Source organism: Erythrolamprus reginae, chromosome 2 (assembly GCF_031021105.1).
Source record: "Erythrolamprus reginae isolate rEryReg1 chromosome 2, rEryReg1.hap1, whole genome shotgun sequence".
NCBI lineage: Eukaryota > Metazoa > Chordata > Lepidosauria > Squamata > Dipsadidae > Erythrolamprus > Erythrolamprus reginae.
Window position 1 is genome coordinate 98,879,075 of NC_091951.1, and position 19,922 is coordinate 98,898,996.

Here is a 19,922-nt window from a genome sequence, read left to right on the forward strand (position 1 = left end):
CATAGAACATTAACGTCAGCTGTATCAATGACGATCCCCGTTTCCTAAATCCGATGTAATGAAGATTGATGTCTTTATAGGGTAGGTGAGGACCTGGAGAAAGAAAAGGCCTGGCATCCTACCCACCTGCAACTGACCGTCCAGCGCGCTTGCTCCCTGCGCCCTAAGGGAAGCACAGGCGCCAGCAACCCTTACGTTGTGATCCAGCTCCAAAAGCAGAAATTCAGGACCTCCGTAGCACTACACAACCTGAGCCCTGAATGGCATGAAGAGTGTACGCTACAACTGCCGACGGTGCTGGACGACTCAGAAGATCACGGCCTCATCCTTACTGTTATGCACCAGTCTGTTCATCACTTCAACCAATTCTTGGGCAGGGTCAATTTGCCCCTTGCCCAACTATTTCAAGACAAAACAAAGAGGAGAAACGAGTGAGCACAACCTGTTCTCTCACAATTTTAGGGGAGAGAACAGACTTTACCTATCTGAGCCACAGAATTGGATCAGGGGAGAAGGCATGGGAGGATACAGCAAGGAAGGGAGGACTAAATTTTCCTAGCTGTAGAGAAGTGGACAACACCATAGGTGACAATTCAGGAAGGAATTATATAGCCAGGAAGTGACATATGAATCCTCCATATACTGTGGCTATATGGAAACAGCAGCGAAGGGCTGCAATTATTTTTACGACTACACTGTGGGCGTGGCTTATTTTGTGGGTGTGTGGCTTGCTGACCATGTGACCTGGTGGAGTGGCTTGACGATCATGTGACCAGGGTTGTCTTAAAGGTTAAGTGACTAGCTTAAAGGTGGCCAACTTGATGTCACTCACGTTAAGGGTTAGGGTTAGGGTGCCTGGCCTCTCTTCGCCTCAAAGAGATACAATTTCCCTGTCTATTTACTATTACTGAACATCTAAAATATACTATACAGTGGTACCTCATCTTACGAACGCCTCTTCTAACGAACTTTTCGAGATACGAACCCGGTGTTTAAGATTTTTTTGCCTCTTCTTCTGAACTATTTTCACCTTACGAACCCAAGCCGCTGCTGCTGGGATGAAGGGGTTTATTTTTTTCTCCTTTTTTGAAGAAAGAAAAGGGAGGGGCGGCTTGGAGGGGAAAAGAGTTTGCATTTTAAAAAGTAGGGGAACAGCGTGCTTGCACAGGCGCTGAAAAGGTGTCTTTTGAAGAAAGAAAAGGGAGGGGCACCCCCCTTGCCTTTCTTCCTTCCCACTCACCCTTTAGCCTAGCCTTGCTTCTTCCACCCGCCCCCTTTAGCTGCTCCTCCCTGCCCTCTGTTCGCCTCCCTTCTAAAGTTTGGGATTTTCCTGAAGGATTTGCATGCATAATTTGCTTTTACATTGATTCCTATGGGAAACATTGTTTCGTCTTACGAACTTTTCACCTTACGAACCTCCTCCTGGAACCAATTAAGTTCGTACATGAGGTACCACTGTACTTACAATAGGATAACACACATACTGGATATCTAATTAACACCAATATTCACTAGCAACATGCTATTAGAAAAACAATATCCTTACGCACAATAGAAGATGGATTTTTGGGCTATATACCACCCCTGAAAATTTAGGGATAGAGACAGTCACATAATTTTTTTTACAAACTTGTCACTCTTAAAACAGGAGAAGTGGATAATTATTATACACAAAATTAAAAAGTAATCATATCAGAATATATTTAAATTGTATTGATGTAATTTAAGTTTAGTCTTTGTCCTGGTCACATCCGTTTACCTTTTGGCCCATGATCCTTGGTATGGAGTTCAGTAACTTAAGTAGTATCCTAGGCAGGGGGGAAAAGACTACAGCTCCCACCTTTCTTTTACTGGGTGATTTTAAAACATCCATAAACTGCTTGAAATAATGGTAGCGTTGAAGAGTACTACAAGTCCTGCAGCAGTCATGAAATCTAAAATTTTTCCCTATGGGTTCTGTGGGTGTGGCTTGGTGGTCATATGACTGGGCAGGTATGGGTTCGTGGTCATGGTCATGTGACTGGGTGAGCTCAAAAACCAAATTTCACACATCACACACGAATAACACACAAACCAGACAACTGACTCATACACAATGCAGAAGCAACTGGACTTCACACAAAACAGTCCCTGCAACAAGCAGGAACTTTACGGAATCACACTTTGGTGAAGAGTTAGTAAAAATGCTTTTAAAAAGTTTTTTTTTTTAAAAAAGGTTCCATCCCCTGTTCAGCTGATTGTTAAACAGCTGATCATCAGAACCTTTAAAAAAAACACTTTTTGAAGCATTTTTTTACTCCCAGTTCAGGCAAATAGGTAGTAAAAATGCTTTTTAAAAAGTTTTTTTAAAAAAGGTTCATCAGCTGTGCCAATCAGCTGTCCACAGGATTGTTGGAACCTTTTTTTTACTTTTTAAAAACATTCTTTACTACCTGTTCGGGGAAGTGGAAGAATTTGTTATTACTGGTTTGAGCATTCACTTACTTGTCCTGCAATACAAGTAATCGCATTTGTCCTGCAGGTGGTTTGTGCTGCAGTCTCGACCTGGAAAGAAAGAGAAGATCCGAGGGCGGCTGCAGCTTGACATCCAATTTTTGCAGATATCATCACCAACCAGTGAACCAACAGTGAACTCTCCAGGAACTTGGTCCTTCTTCACCAGATTATGTGGGAGCAAGAAGGGGAGGAAGTACAAAGCCTACAAAGAAACTCCATCTCAGTCATCTAGCTTGGTATGTCCAACAGGATGAAACTGCTTTTCTTTTATACAAATGTAAACTGAGAAATGCAGCCCATTGATGCTGAAAAACATTGAAGATCATTTTACTTTCCTGTTTAAGTAGTTATTTAAATCAATTTTCATGGTGCCCAACTCACAAATTGCTTACTCTGGGCAGTAACATATAATGTAAAATCAAAACAGCACCATCGGGATTTTTAAAAGGCCCAAATAAAGGACAATGTATTTCAAGGTCAAACCACAATCATTCAGCTTAACATCAGGAGAAAATCCAGGTTTTCAAGTCCATAAGGGCCAGAGCCACCAAATCTCAGAAGCACCCAGTGGAAGGGCATTGCAACAGAAAAGGAATGTGTGCTGGGTCACCCCAAATGATACAATTTTATAGAGGGTATCTGGAGCATATTTACTCTAGGATGTCATGAAATAAATGGACCCAATTGGAGTTGAGTAGTGCTATGAATAACCCCACCTTATGCCTTGTAGGACAGCATAGTGGTAACCAGCATCTTAAATTGCATTTGAAGGTTTACTAGGAACCACTGCACCACTGCACCCACAAATGCTGACAGTGCTGAATTTGATATCAGTTTCCAAATGTTTTTGAATGGCAGTCCTATGTAGAATGCATTGTAGTAGTCTAATCTGCTGCTACTGCTTTTTTCTTCTGAACCCGTACACAATCTGAGAACACATAGACATTTTAATGTATGACCAAGTAATTTAATCTCCACCAAGAGGACAAGCCATTAGAATATAAAATGAGAACAAACCCCATGCTTTACTAGCACTGATGATGTTACTAGTTTGTATCTTACTACTACTTTCTGATGTAAACATCTGTAGGGAAACAATCAAGTTCAGCGAGTACCAAGGATCCCTAAGTAAAGCAATTTTGTTTTCTCCATATTTATAATTGCAGTGCAAAGTCTTCATTAGTCAGAGTATAAGTAAATCATTAAAAATAGTTACCTCCCATTTCCATAATTTATAAAACATTGAAGAATTGGAATTGGAAGAGTTGGAATTACAGTGTTCCCTCGATTTTCGCGGGTTCAAACTTCGCGAAAAGTCTATACCACGGTTTTTCAAAAATATTAATTAAAAAATACTTTGCGGTTTCCCCCCCTATAACACGGTTTTTCCTGCCCGATGACGTCATATGTTATCACCAAACTTTCATCCATTTTTAATAAATATTTTTTAAAATAAACTTTAATAAAGAAACATGGTGAGTAATAATCTAAATGGTTGCTAAGGGAATGGGAAATTGTAATTTAGAGATTTAAAGTGTTAAGGGAAGGCTTGTGATACTGTTCATAGCCAAAAATAGTGTATTTACTTCCGCATCTCTACTTCGCGGAAATTCGACTTTCGCGGGCGGTCTCGAAACGCATCCCCCGTGAAAATCGAGGGAACACTGTACAGCTAAAAACATATATATTATGGTGCATATGAGCTGTGGTGGCACAGTGGTTAGAATTCAGTATTGCAAGCAAACTCTGTCCGCAGCCAGGAGTTTGATCCTGACTGGCTCAAGGCTGCCCTCAGCCTTCCATTCTTCCAAGGTCGGTAAAATGAGGACCCAGATTGTTGGGGGCAATATGTTGATGTTATAAACCGCTTAGAGATGGCTGTAAAGCACAATGAAGCTCTATAAAAGTGTAAAGTGCTAAGTGCTATACAATGTCCTTCAATGTGTACAGTGAAAGACCTCATGCTGGCAAGAGAAAATGTTCTTGAGCAAGTGTCATTTAATTTGAATCCTATTTATTTTACATACTTTTTATGTGTGCTATACTTCTATGACCTATTTTACTTGCTCAGTATGGAATGTTAGATGTCCGTAATTTATTCCTGACACGAATAAAAAAGCAAGCTAAAAATAGCAGTGTTCTAAATAAAACAAGTAATGTCGGCTTAAAATACTGTGCTATAATTTTATTGGCCAAATTCAGTATAAAACAGCTCAAGATAATCTTTGCTTCTCCATCTGTTATTTGAATTTAATTCCTATCGGCCTCAACTATTGTAGCTAATAGTCATGCATAATGGGCGCTGTACTTCAACAGTAGCCGAAGAGCTGTACGTTTTCCAGTCTTGAGTTAAAGGCTTTTTGAACTGTGTGAATCGGGAAATAAAATATAACCCACAGGAAAGTTTTAATTCTCCTTCTCTCTCAGTTCCTATTATAAAGCAATTGTATAACTCTATTGAAATGCTAACTGCTTTAATTCTTTAAAAAAAAACCAATTGCAGTGTTGACATAACAGGCTGTATGCAATAAATTTTGTTATGACCTAATGGGTTGGTTGGCTTCATACAATATACTGATAATTGCTGGGTTCCCACAATACACTGAATCACAAGCTAGCTAATAGCCTTTGAGCCTATTCTTAGCATGAATCTCAATGTGCACATTGCAGCCAAGTGGACAGAGGGCAACGATCCTCAAAGATTAAACAAGAAGCATAAACTCAATTCAGTGTTCCCTCGATTTTCGCGGGGGATGCGTTCCGAGACCGCCCGCGAAAGTCGAATTTCCGCGAAGTAGAGATGCGGAAGTAAATACACTATTTTTGGCTATGAACAGTATCACAAGCCTTCCCTTAACACTTTAAACCCCTAAACTGCAATTTCTCATTCCCTTAGCAACCATTTAGATTATTATTCACCATGTTTATTTATTAAAGTTTATTAAAAAAAAAATTATTAAAGGCGGACAAAAGTTTGGCAATGACGCATGACATCATCAGGCGGGAAAAACCATGGTATAGGGAAAAAAACAGCAAAGTATTTTTTAATTAATATTTTTGAAAAACCGTGGTATAGCCGTTTTGCGAAGTTCGAACCCGTGAAAATCGAGGGACCACTGTATATAGTATCTAAATTGCACATACAATGATAAAATCTCTTTGTGGTGGAGGCAATCTTGAAGCACCCACTGTCCACTTCTTTTCTCCAGGCTAACAATGAAGATTCGTCTTCTTCAAGCATCAGTACTGAGTTGGAGGCTTCAGCAGAGAAATCTGGAGCCAGTCTCGGCAGTTCCTTGCAGTTGGCAACAGGTGAATAATTAAGTGGCCATGCCAGCTCTACAAAGCAACTGAAAAGAGTTAAAACCCTTTCTTCCAGGGATCAAATGCTCCTGCTTTGCTCTTGCCTATCGGTTGTTGAAGAGCTGGTCGTGAGGCTCCGCCCACCTGCTCGGATGACGCCATTTGGGTTGTTTTACCGCAGTGTTCTGTTGATGCGCAGAGGGTGAAAGAACCCAAATGGCGGCATCTGGGTGAGTGGGCGGAGCTTCATGCTCCCTTTGTGACTGGCTCTCCGACCACCGATAGGCACGAGCCAATCAGGAGCATTTCACCCCTGCTGTAAACAGCTCAACAATAAGAAAAAGAAAATAGTGCTAATATTTTTAGATGCAGAAAAAGCCTTTGACCACTTGAAGCAATCTTTCTTAATGACAGTTATGACTAAAATTAATCCAGGACAAGAATTTAAAACTTAAGATGGAGAGCATATATCAGGGTCAAATAGCAAAGGTCATAGCAAGTGATATCTTCTCTACATGTTTTTCAATGAACAAAGGTACCAGAGAAAGATACTCATTTTCTTCCCTATTATTTGTAAATGTTTTAATAGCTTTGGCAGACAAGATCCAGAGATAAATATTTAGAATGAGATTCAGGGAGAAGAATTACAAGTTAAAATGTCATGTAGAAGATCTAATACTAACTATTATGCAATCAGAGTGCTGTAAGACCATTGATGAAAATAATCAGACTTCGGTAAATTCTCCAGATACAAAATCAGAGATCATAAATAACAAAATATTTAACTCCAGAAAAAAACATTTTGAAAAAAAAACAACCAGTTAGGGGATCTTTTCAAAAAAAAAACAACAGCAGTCAAAAGTTTCGGACTTTGTTAATATGCAATAAAGACATTTTTTCTGAAAAATTATCATAAATTCTGGAAAGAAATTAAAAAATGAAAGGTGGAAAAAAACTAAAACATTCTGGGTGGAGACATATTGTGGCAATAAAATGAACATATCAGACAAGATGAATTTATTTTAAATAATATCAATTTCAATTTCATACAAAACCTTACAGGATTGGCAAAGAATTGCATGAGATTTATATGGAGCAGGAAAAAGACCCAAGAGTAAGAATTCCGCAAATTCAGAAAAAATAGAAAACCTCACAGTTTCTAACTTTAAATTATCTTTTTGTCCAAAGCAGCCTAAATGTGTGACAATGAATAAAATCCCCAAATAACAGAATATTAATCATAGGAGTTGACTTTGTCAATGAACTTTATAGACACTTATGATATAAGGAAATGAAAAAATAAAAGTCTGAAAAAATATTATAGACAAAATTTGATAAAAATATGGAAGAATAAAAAGTGGTCTCAAGAAAGAATGGAATAATTTGGGAATGAAGGCAGAATTGGAAATACTGTACTTATATATAACCAGTATAATTTACTAGAATACCCATTTAAATTGTGATTGAATTAGGCCATGGAAATGGAAAAATATCAGAAACTGAATGGTAGATGAAAAATTCAAAGAAGTAATCACATAATGATGGGACAATTATTTATGGGAGGGAAAGCAAATTTATTCCATATTATAATTTAAGGAAAAATTAGTACAGAATGTTTTATGGATAACAATGACCAAGATAGGTAAATCATATAATAATACTGTAAATGCTGGAGACATCAGAACAAAAAAGGAACCAATGTAATGGTTATGTAAAAACCCCAAATTATCAAAAGTACTGGAAATAAATAAATCAAAATATTCAGAAAATACTAATAATAACATTTGAGTTGAAACCATAAATGTTTGGGGGGGGGGGATACAATCTCAGAAAACATAAATAATTTACTAAGACCGATGTTGGTAGCTGTCAGAACAAATTTGGGCCAAGACCAGAAAGAAGATCTTTTCTCATCAATGTGGGAGGCTTTAATTGAAGAATTTGCATCGATCCTAGAATTCTAACTAAATGTAAACAAGAATATATCCCATTCATACTATACATTAACATGGAAAATTTTAAATATGATTTCTAAAAAATATATCAGGAGACAAAAAGTATAATGGTAATAATATTCACTGTAAATTATAAATAGGCCAGGGGTTGGAGAGAGCTAGAAAGGGAAGGTAGACCGTTATTAGAAAGCTTTTTAAAATAATATTGTTTTTTATTTGTGCTTGCTTCTCTTAGTTTTATTCTATTGCCTGTATTTGCTATCTAATATGGATTTTTTGCATTTTATTCTACTATTTTTTAACAATAAAGACACATTTCAAATTTTTAAAAAATGAAACCAAAGAAAGAAAGAATCATATAAAACATATGCAAAAAAGTTTTTCCTCAAAAGAGCAAGTTTGGACCAATCAGAAATTCAGTATACATCAATAGCAAGTTAATAGAGGTATGCTTCTCATGTCTGCGGTTTTAGTCCTTTCGATACATCATACAGATTTGCTTGAATTATGTTAATTAGCTACACTCTATGTTTTCCCTCAAATCTGGAAGACCCTAATAATGAATAAAATGGTATGGGGAAAAATAAGAATTTGAGACAAGAGGCATAGACAAAAGCTTACAGGACAAGAAAAGACAGGGACCTACCGAATCTCATTTCTTTGTATTTAATACCTTTTTGAAATGGGCAAACACATTGTTCTTAAATTAAATATTCCAATTTCTGTTATGAGTAGAAAATATACAAAAGTGACTGTGGCCCATAGGAGGAATCTTTTATCCCTACAGATCTACAATGTAACATGGTAACACCGTTCTTGTGTATTTCAACAAATCTGTTAGGCCATTAAATTATTTGACTTCTACTTATGTAGTTTAAAAAAAAATCCAAATCTCATAATGCTCGCATATACTTTCATGAGATTTTAAACATTTTGTTTACATTTTATATACAGACATATTCCCTCTATTATGGAGAATCTCAAATTGGTCCCTACTGCCTGAAATGATTCCTAACTCATGATATAGCGTATTTGAAATAATCCTCAGTCAGAAGCTATTTTATATTTTAAAAAGATGAACACTCTTGTGGGAGGGGAGGATTTAAGATATTGCAATTCTGATAACCCTTTTGGTTCTACCTTACCCTCTACAGCAACTTGTGTTGGCAAGAAATCTTTATCCAAACCCCAACTGCAGAAGCTCATCTCGTGCAACTACAAAGAACTTCCCTCCGAAGTTACGAACCCCACACAGTCCGAACATCCAAGTACTTTGGAGCAGTTCAACAGCATCTTTAGTCAGCAGCCCAAGAAGAAATCAAAGCCCTTGAAAGAGGAAAGAAGTCCAGAGGCAGCAGGCATTTCTCTGGAACCCTGGCAAACATCTCTTCCACCCCTTCATGCTACGGAGCACAGCGATATTCCCCCAAGGGCCCAGACCCTCCATTTCTCTACAGTGAGTCTTCAACAGATCACTAATATTGCACCAACCAGCTCTGTGATCAGACGCTTCCACAGATGCCGAATACAGCTGCAAAGGAGTTACCAGTTCTGCCGCAGGTGTCTTGGAGTGGGCTCTTGATCACATCGTATTAATTTTGTCTCTACCTTTCCCAATGGAAAAAAGTACTCCTGTACCCAGAAATATACAAATGCATCATATTCAGATAATATATCTACGTTCTAGTGCCCAGTTCTTTCATATTAAGGAATATTTGGAGGGGGGGGGGGCGGAAGAATTAGAGTCACTGTAAAAAAGAAAGGTATGTTTAAGTCAGAATTCCATTAGTACAAAATTAGAAAATTTGATACGGTCCGTAGCAGTACATAAAACCCTGTTCAAATACATTTCAGTTACCATATTCACTCAGTCCATTTGTTTTAATAGCTGGGTTTCAGTAAAGACAACAGCATTTACTGTTCAAAAGATCTGAAAATTAGATTAGCTAAAATGGTTGGAGTTCCTGGAATCAGAAAGCAATAATTATGCACTATCCAGAGGCACCAGAGGAAAAATACGGTATAAGAATATTCTGGAGCAGATAGTTCTGCATATTATTATCGCAAGAGAAGCAAACGTCTAACATTCCTTTGAGTTTTAATCTGGATCAAGAAATCTTCCAAGTCCTGGCTAGCGGAGAAGCAATAATTTAATCCCAGTAGTGCCTCTGAGTTCACAGTTTCTGCAGCTTGTTGAAATGAAGATACCTAGGACAAGGTCCTTCTAGATGATAGAAAGGCACTTGGCTTATTTAATGTTTCCATCACCACTGCAATTGTTGCTACCTTGCAATTTCTTCCTTGTAGAAGAGGTAAATAGTGACCTGCGTTTGCTCTATCTACTAATGCAGATCCTCAGTTCTCTTTTTAACCACTTTGTCCTGGCGGTTGAGACTGGTTGTCGGTTCCTACAGAAGGATTTGCCATCCAAGAGCTGAGCTGCAATTCTGGCCATGAGCTGGTAGAGCAGCAAAAAAAGACAGGCAATCTGAATGGTAAGCATATCAACCAAACGCACACCACGGAGTCTCACTGGAGTCACATTCTAGCAAGATATTAAGAACTGTGCAGGGAGCTCCTGCCACACTCAGTGAAAGGCGTGATTCCACCCTGTATTTTAGGTTAGTCAATCCTCCAGCCCGGTCTACCTTGAACTGCTCCTGTGAAAAGAAAAATGCCATGCGTTATATGACAAAGTCAACAATATAAGGGGGGGAAAAACTAATAACCAATCCAACCATATAAATTTTGATCAACATTTAAAATATTGTAACAAGAGCTTTGAAATTTGATGCTAAAGATGCAGGATTACATGGCATCATAAGCTCCAAGGCTACAAATCATACAAACCCTCTATAAGTCAGTTTGTGCTGCAAACACTGTTCGCTTATTGAGTTTAACAATTTTGCATTCAAATAAGGTGAAAATACATTTAGGAAGGTCTGATTTCTAAATGTTACAGTAGAATCCCATGTTAGAGATTTTAACAAGTCATCATTGCTGCTTCATGAACTGTTTCTGATCATTGTTTTTCAGTAAAATCACAAAATTGTAAATTGTGTAGTTAAAATATGTATACATTTCTTTACCAAAATAGAGAAAAGATAGGGAAATGAGGAGGTATTCCTTCATGGAAATTCTGTGTGCACTCATTCTGAATTTCATCTTTTTAACTATGACTTATACTTTGGGATATTTTGTGATTTAATTTAAAACACATGGCAGTACCTGCCTTTTACCCCAATTCAACACGAACAGAGGGGTGGACTTTATCCATACATATATAGATACATATTCTTTCTGTTAGAAAGAAGACCAGCTTTAATATATAAAAATGGAGGTGAAGCAGCAGCAAGGATTTGCAAACGCTACTAAATATAGTATGTATGTTTCCCATAAATATTTTTCTGTAACAACAGTTTGAGAACATTTTGTCTTAGTCTTTCGCTAAAAGCACCTTGAATTTTCCATTAACTATTTACTTAGAAAAAGAAATATTTGCTAGATTTACATTGTTTGCATGGTTTGTTTTGACAATAAAACATGAATTCAAATATTTTAAAGATGGAACTTGCCTACTAATGACACCCTAAAGAGAATATTGGAGAGAAACGGATCTCAGATGACAGATCATAATGGGAAGTGATATTCATTGTAAACAGTATTTAGAATTCCAATATAAATAGAATTCAAGTATTCATTCTGTTCTATGTGTTAAGAGTTCAGAGTTACTATTTCCAGAGTATTGAAAGAAAGACAACAGAACCTTTATTTCAAGACATCTTGACTCAATTATGTTTCTAGAATAGCCCCTCTCTTGCTCCCAATACTACAGTAATAGGCAGGAATTGTATAGTATTGGCTGGAACTGTATAGTATTGGCTGGCCCTCTACAACTTTTCATCCTACTACTAGTCATGTTTGCTACAGCAATTGGAAGTTAAATGTTGACTCACATTCGGAGATGAAGATTTGCCTACTTCTTGTAGATGATAAGTAACTGAGCAAGAGGAAGCAAGACTTTCTTAGCTCACTACATCTAAAGACGACATGTTTCAACTTCAAGATACAACTCCCATCCCCTCCCAAATGAGAAACCTTACCTGTTTCTGGGAAGCAATTCGCTTCTGATCTCTTTTGCGCCAAGCTGGATCATGCAGATGCTGGAATGTCTTATATCCGCTTGTAATACCTGAGGGCCGGAGGAGCTGAAATGAAGAATAGTGGGAACCTACGTGAGCCACTAAACAACGCCATTCTTTGGGAATTGGGGTGGGGGGAGTTTATAGCAGCCCCAGATCACACTGAGCGCTTGAATTCCCAAAGTCCCAATTCCCGCTTACAAATATGATCCATCCTCACTTGAAGTCCGGCTGCTCTGATGCGGCGATAAAATTCATCGTCTTCCCTGCCCCAGCCCCAGAAACGGTTGGACATTCCATTACACTGAAACAATAATAAGGTAGTTAATCCCACAGGTTGTTTCCCTCATTTGAGATTTGAAAGACTAGAAAATAAAGAACTATTCTCTCAATATTTCAGTGGCAGGATTATGCCCCCCTCCTGCCAATATATCTAGCAGGGTGCCAGGCAAAAAAAAATTAAAAAACAAGCCTGTATTTCTTCAGAGCACTATCAACTGGATCGTCTGCCTTTTGTGAAAAGAAGAATCTGTAAGAAAGAAGTCGTGACCTACCATTTGGTAGTGTTGCTTGGTGAGCAGCAAGATGCCTCCCACGTAGGTGCTATAATGATAGAGTGGGTGCAGCTCAGGTGATGCCACGTGAAAAGGACCAGCTCTTGGGAAGCTGTAATCCAATTCTTCATTGAGAGGTAACAAATCCACATCGTGCATGGCAATGTAGTCTGTGTCATTGCCACTTTCCAGGAAACCGACATTGATCAGAGATGCTCGATTAAACCTGCCCAAAGAGATCAATGCGAAAAAAAGGGGACCTAAATCACAAAACTCTACCCAGGCAGGTTGAATTACTTCTTTGCTGGAATTGTTCAGATCTGTATAGTATGGAGAACCTATGGCACGCATGCCACAGGTGGCACACAGAGCCATATTGGAGGGCACACAGGACTTTCCCGTGTCAGCTCCAGCTCGCATGTGTACGCTGGCCCACTGATTTTCAGCCTTGGGAAAGGCTGTTTCACCCTCCGGATGCTTCAGGGAAGCTTCCCTAAAGCCCCGGAGGCAAAAAAAAACGCCCAACGGATAACCCGGAAGTTCAGAAAAATGCACATCTGGTTTGTCATTATGCTGGGTTTTTTGCACTCTGGAGGGTTCAAGAAAGTTTCTGAAACCCCGGAGTGCAAAAAGCAGCACAATGGCACACCGGAAGTGCCGGTTTTCTCATTTGGGTATTTATTTCACCTACCAGGCTTCCGCAAGGCCTGTATACATGCATGGGGGGGGGGGGCAGCACTGGCAGAAAGGGGTGTGGCACATGCACGTATGCTAACACACCCAAACACACCCCCTTTTGGCACGCGAATCAAAAAAAGTTCGCCATCACTGGTATAGCATATAGCAGTGATGGCGAACCTTTTCTTGTTGTGCCCTGAAAGCACACTCACAATAGTGCGCATGCGTGCCAGCACTGATAATGCAATGTGCATATAACACCCCCTATGCACCCCGCACCCCCATGCATGCAGAAACAGTTCCCCACGCTCTCCCCAACCCCTGTGCATGCGTGTGCGACCCCCTATACGTTTCCCCTCCCGAGGACCTCTGGAGCCGTTTTCTCTGTTCCAGAGGCTCGAGGAAAGCTTCCGGAGCCTGGGGAGAGCAAAAAACAGGCTTCCCAGAAGTTCGGAAACTGGTCGAAAATCAGCTGGCCAGCGGGAGGCCTGTGCGCATGCGCAGTGGAGCTGAGCTGGGCAATGGCTTGAATGCCTAGAGAAATGGCTTTGTGTGCCACTTCTGATATGTGTGCCATAGGTTCACCATCACGCGCATATAGCATCCAGGCACTGTTCCATTATTCATGCTTTATTTATTATCATCAGCAATTCTTTAATCCACATATGTACTCAATAGATATACAGAATATTTAATATCAGAGAAAATCAGCTGACATGAAAAAAGACAGATGTGATAGTTGGGCTGCAATTGCTTCATATATGATCATCTGCTATAATGGCTCCCTTTTGATTGGAAAATTATTTCACATATTATTTCAAAGTTTGAAGGTTCACTGGTCTTTGGAAACGCTTATATAATTATTCTGTATTAAATATATGCAATTTAGAGACCTAAGCAATAAAGACATTAAAAATGAGCATTGCATGACTTTATGGTTATAAAAATTAATAGTACATGACTGAAGGATATCCCTTGTCCATCAATGAAACAATGATTGGAAGAATTCAGTTCTTTCCATTCTTGAACTCTTAAAAGTATACGGAGAGGGACGGCATACAAATTTAATTAATAATAATAATAATAGTAATAGTAATAATAATAATAATAATAATAATAATAATAATAATAATAATAATACTATTTGGAAATTGGAATCTCACCTAATATGCTCATTGTACATTCTGATTTTCCTGTTGTTGACTTAAGTATTAATAACAACTGTGTAACAAACCATGAATATGTATTATTTAATATCCATGAATGTTTTGTGTTTTTCCTTCTTTTATGTTTATAATAAATATATTTAAAAATATGGGTTTTTTTTATATTTTCAGGAAATGAGTTTTTGTTTATTATACTGTTTATATTTTCTTGTGATTAGTCCTGATCATTTTCGTCAATCAAAATAGTTTAAAAACAATTTTAAGAAATCATTTGTAAAAAAAGAAAAGAAAAATCACATGCTTATGGAGGAAGCAAAAAAGAATGCAGAAAACATTTTCTTGTTTTCCAACTTATAACTAAGCATATTGATGTAGATAATTCCTTACACTGTTAATAGTTTCAGGGAAAAAAGTAAGACTTTTAACCTTAGTACCAGAACCAATTTCAGACAAAAACACCGATCTGAAAGCTCCAATGGTGTAATGAAAAATATGCTTGCAAAACCCACCTTTTTGGCAAATGGTCTCAATTGAATCATTCTTAAGACCATGTAACTAGAGATATAATTTAAAAGAAAAGTCCAGCTGCTATATTATACTGGGAATATTGAATGCTATTTTGGGACTGGGAATATTTGACATCATCCAATAATTACTATGAGACAGAAAGATTATGAATTCAGGTTTGTTCCTCAATTTACCCTGTTCTCTTGTGTTAAGAATCACAAATGTTTTCTTTCCAGTAAAACAGATCACCAGTTTTTAACTTTTCCATTTCAGTGTCAGGCCTATACCATTTTGAAAAGATACCTATGAAATCCAGAGAACAGAATATGTTGCAGAGACAGTTGCTCTCTGGATGTGTTTGGCAATAACTTCTGTAATTCCCAGTAAGCACGGACTGACCTATGGACTACAGAAGTTGTTATACAACATACCCAAAAGGCATGAATTTGAAAGGCTAGAAAAATGAAGAAAAAACCCCCCATGGGGATAAGGATTCTGAATTAACCAGACTGTAAAATACCTGTAATGATCCACCTGGTTGAGAATGAAGATATGGTGACGAATTTTCTTCCCGCTAAGGAAGCGATGCATATGGGGCACAAAAGTCAGCAACTCCTCGAAACGTTCTCGAAAGGGAACCAACACTGCCAAGCGATGGGGTCCCCATAATGGATCATCAGGAACTGGAGGCAGAGGCTCAAGTACACATGGCTTTTGAGGCACCGTTGCCTCCGCTGTTTGACTTCTAGGCTCATCCCCTGAGCAACTGAACTGCAGCCACAACAGGGAGAGGAAACCCAGTAACAGTACAATAAAGAAGAGCTGAAAGAGAGAGCATTTCCAGGATAGAATGCCCAGGAGTCGGAGAAACCTGAAGCAAAATCAGAAAAAGCAACACAACACTGTGATGGATTACTCCCGTAAAAAAGAATGGAAGACAAAATAAGCTTCCACAGGCTTTTCTAGAGTAAGCATGGCCTGTTAAATGTCTATGGAGATTCTCAGTCATCTAGGACAGTGTCTCCCAACCGTGGCAACTTGAATATATTTGGACTTCAACTCCCAGAATTTCCCAGCCAGCGAATGCTGGCTGGGGAATTCTGGAAGTTGAAGTCCAGATATCTTCAAGTTGCCAAGGTTGGGAAACACTGATCTAGGACATAGTTGTCCCAAAGCTGCTTTTTCAAGAGGCAACTGGATTTTCTTGTTTTTCTTTGAAGATGTTTTGCTTCTCACCTAAGAAGCTTCCTCAGCTCTGAGCTACTCTGAGCTGAAGAAGCTTCTTGGATGAGAAGCAAAAAGGCTTCAAAGGAAATCAAGAAAGTCCAATTGCCCTTTGAAAAAATCTTGGGGACATGGCCTGTAAGAGTAGAAATTATAGTTATGAACAGAATTCAAATCCAAAACACAGAAGTACTGTATTGGGGAAAAATATGAGGAGATAAGTATTAAGCATTTACAGATCCATGTTTTGCTTTAATCGTGGTTTAGTGAACAAACTATGTAAAATTGAAGCCGAAAGCCATATGGCATTCAGTCAAAACTAAATCATGGCCAGCTTCACATAATATGGTAATCTGTCAAATTTATATTGCTCCTGTCTTACACAAAGTGACTGGGTGACATACAATAAAACCTGTTATTAAAACCTACTAGGTATAAGACCAATTACTGTATTTATTTATTAAATTTGTTTGCTGCCCAACTCACTGCAAGCCGACTCTTGCAGTAAAACATATATTACAATAAATCCATAAGCAGGGAAATATCATACATAATACAGTCATAGGTGGGCTTCGTATCAACAGGGATCCACAGATTGTTGAAAAAAATCTATTAAGGGCTTTCTGGAAGGCAATAAGGGTTTCGGTAATCACCAGGAGAGATGATGTTCCAGATGATAGATGCAGAAAAGGTTTGTCTCCTAGGTCCCATCAGATGGAACTCATACACAGATAGAATCTGCAACATGCCTCTCCTACCAGAACCTGATGGGATGGGTAGATATAATCGGGAACAGGCAGTCCCTTAAATAACCTGTCTCCATGCCAAGTAAGGCTTTAAAAGTCAAAGCCAGCACTTTGAAGTGGACCTAGAAGCCAACTGGCAATCAATACAGCTCATAAAACAGAAACATGTGCTTTCTTAGGGGCATACATAACCTCCTGTGCTGCATTTTGCACCAATTAAAGCTTTTGGATACAAGGGCATCCCTTATACAGAATGTATTACAATAGTCTCTATGTGAAGTGAATAGGGCAGTAACTGTGAGCAGGACAGTCCAGAATTGGTGTACAACACAGTTGTTCAAAGACCCTCCTGGCCATGACTGGCATCTGTTTCTCAGCTAGGAATTATGAGTCCAGAAGGACCCCAAGATTGTGACCCAGATATGTCTGGGGCAGCAGCACCCCAACCAGGACCAAAGATGGTAAAGTCCCAGATCTAGAAAGCTCCAAAAACACAAAGCTACTCAGCCTTGTCAGTTTAGGATGTTCTATGAATGTAGTCACCATTATTTACTCAACACAATGCATCTGTTTCACATACTGGATGGCATAACACTATGTATGAACCTGATCAGTTGACTAAATATGCTTTTGAATCACAGATTGTGATCTGATTGTAGTCTTGAGCTGTAGCAGTATTTGCATGAGAGTGAGTCCTTTCTCAAGCTGCTTTCTGCCTCAAGCTAGATACATATGCATGAATATGCATGCTGCAAAATCAGTCCTCATAATCCAACCTGTTCTCTCATAATCATCTGAAATTATCTCTTTTTCACAGGGATATACATGATGAGACCCAGGATTATACATCTGAGGCTTGGCTACAATTTTAAAACTCTTTCCTTTATGACTTCACATTTGCAACAGAGCTTCCATTCACTTGGGAAACAAAGGAAGTTTGCACAACCAGTTTTTTTTAAAAGTTCCTGTTCAATTACTTGCTTAAAGGTTTTGGAATGTGGTGTGAAGAATAGGGCAGACTCTATGCTTTTCTCTCAATCTTCCTCATAGTGGTTCTCAGCCTTCCTAATGCTGCAACCCTTTGATACAGTTCCTCATGTGGTGACCCCCAACCGTAAAATAATAAAATTATTAGGAAATTCGGGGGTGGGTTCTAACTTGCCTCCCTGCTGGTTCGCTTCCTCCCGTGTTGTATGCATTTTGCACATGCATGTATGAGCAGTGCTTATTTTTTAAAAAAAAAATGCATAAAAAGAGCCCAAAACAAGATAGTGATGCATGTGCAGTCCTGGAAATTTGACTTCTGCACATGCTCAGAGGTTCCTATGGGTACGGATATATATTTTTTGCAATACCCTCTTTGCATGTGGGTGGACCCATTTGTCTCAGTTCTTAAGACTATCAGAAATATGTTTGCCTATGGCAGTGATAGTGAACCTATCGCATGGAAATCAACTCCCTCCAGAGATTCAAATAGCCCCCACCCTCCTCGCCTTCCGTAAAATGCTCAAGACCCACTTTTGTCACCAGGCGTGGGGATAATTACCATCTTTCCCCTTTTTATTATATTTTTGGCCTTACTGCATGATAGATTGGGTTGAATGTGTATGACTGCATAGCTAGGGGTTTTATTATGTTATTAATGTCTTTTAAATGGATCTAATTTTTTATTGTTAGATTTGTAATGTATTGTATTATTGCTATGCTGTGAGCCGCCCCGAGTCTTCAGAGAGGGGCGGCATACAAATCTAATAAACTATAACTATAACCTATGGGTGCCACAAGTGGCACGCTGAGCCATATCTGCTGGCAGCGAGCCGTTGCCCTAGCTCAGCTCAACGTGCATGTTACTTTTTGGCTCACATGGAAGCTCTGGGAGGATGTTTTTGGCTTCCAGAGAGCCTCTGGGGGATGGGGGAGGGCATTTTTACCCTCTCCCGGATCCAGGGAAGCCTTTGGAGCTGGCGAGGGCAAAACATGAGCCTACTAGGCCCACTAGAAGTTGGGAAACAGGCCATTTCTAGCCTCCAGAGAGTCTCTGTGGGGAGACGGGCAGGCGGGAGAAGCTGTTTTTGCCCTCCCCAGGCACTGAATTGTGGGTGTGGGCACCCAAGGAAAAAAAGGTTCGCCATCACTGGCCTATGGTCTTAGGCGATCCCTGTGAAAGGCTCGTTTGACCCCCAAAGTACCCCCAAAGTAAACTACTGAAAACCCATCTATGTCACCAGGCATGGAAAAATTGATTCCCCCCGCTGTCCCGCTTTATGTATGGTATGTTGAGTTGTGTGATTGTTCTTAATAAGGGTTTCTTAATTGTTCTGCTTTTTAACATTGGATTTGTGGACTGTATTGTTTGTTGGGAGCTACTCCGAGTCCTCGGAGAGGGGCGGCATACAAATCTAATAATAATAATAATAATTTTTAAAAAGGGGTCACGGCTCACAGGTTGAGAACCACTGTCCTAGAGAATGGCACTCTGTCACTAGCTCACACAGCCGCTGTTGCAGCTTTCTCATTCATTTCTTCACTAGAATAAACTATGATGCATGCAAACAAAAACCCACAGCCCAATCTATTCCGCATAGCATCGGTTCTCCAGGCTATTAAGTCTATTTTATGTTTTAAATACGCAACAGAATCCTATCTAACCCGTGTCATAGATTCCGGTTCACGGTCATTTTATAGATCTTCAGAAATTAAAGCGAATCATCTGAGTCCCGAGAGAGGAGCAACCACCGAGGCTTGCTTTCACCATGGCAACTCCCAAGTATCTTCTCTATCTGACTCCTCTCGTTCATATTTTATTGACACTTACCCGCCGCCTCCGCCGCCGCCTCCCGCCCGGCGATACATAGTCGACTTGCGTCGAGAAAGCAACATCCTACTGACTTGCCGGTCAACACCCCACCCGGGACACGTTGGCTTGCACACCAGGTCCAACAGCTATCGCATCCCTCCAGAAACGCGCCCTTTACCAGCTGTTCCGCCTAAATTTTGTTCCCAGGCGAAGATAAGTTCCGCGTTTAAGGATGAGCAAAGCAAATCGCTCCTGAATGCTCGGAAGTAACAGTATAAAAGGCAGGGCGAACTTTTAGGTAGCACTAGGAAAAGGGCTCGTTGATTTATTAAACTTATAAGTCTTATGTTCATT

General features: G+C 39.3%; 1 protein-coding gene across 1 annotated transcript; it reads right to left on the reverse strand.

The window, feature by feature from the left end:
- Positions 1 to 7,352: 7,352 nt before the first annotated feature.
- Positions 7,353 to 19,741, reverse strand: B4GALT7 (beta-1,4-galactosyltransferase 7). Its single transcript, XM_070738817.1, has 6 exons — positions 19,587 to 19,741; positions 15,322 to 15,672; positions 12,451 to 12,676; positions 12,117 to 12,200; positions 11,858 to 11,962; positions 7,353 to 10,414 (listed from the first exon to the last, which is right to left on the reverse strand). The coding sequence occupies exons 1-6, from the start codon at positions 19,649 to 19,651 to the stop codon at positions 10,259 to 10,261; spliced, it is 987 nt and encodes a 328-aa protein (XP_070594918.1). The 5' UTR covers positions 19,652 to 19,741; the 3' UTR covers positions 7,353 to 10,258.
- Between the last annotated feature and the right edge of the window lie 181 nt (positions 19,742 to 19,922).

Bases quoted from the DNA above. Each gene is read 5' to 3' on its own strand.
- B4GALT7 (XM_070738817.1), bottom strand. From the start codon at position 19,651: ATGTTGCTTTCTCGACGCAAGTCGACTATGTATCGCCGGGCGGGAGGC. The intron at 12,677-15,321 runs GTATTTTACAGT...CTCTTTGGGCAG, and splicing joins AACCAGGTGGATCATTACAG to GTTTAATCGAGCATCTCTGA. The intron at 11,963-12,116 runs GTGAGGATGGAT...TCTTCATTTCAG, and splicing joins TCAGAGCAGCCGGACTTCAA to CTCCTCCGGCCCTCAGGTAT.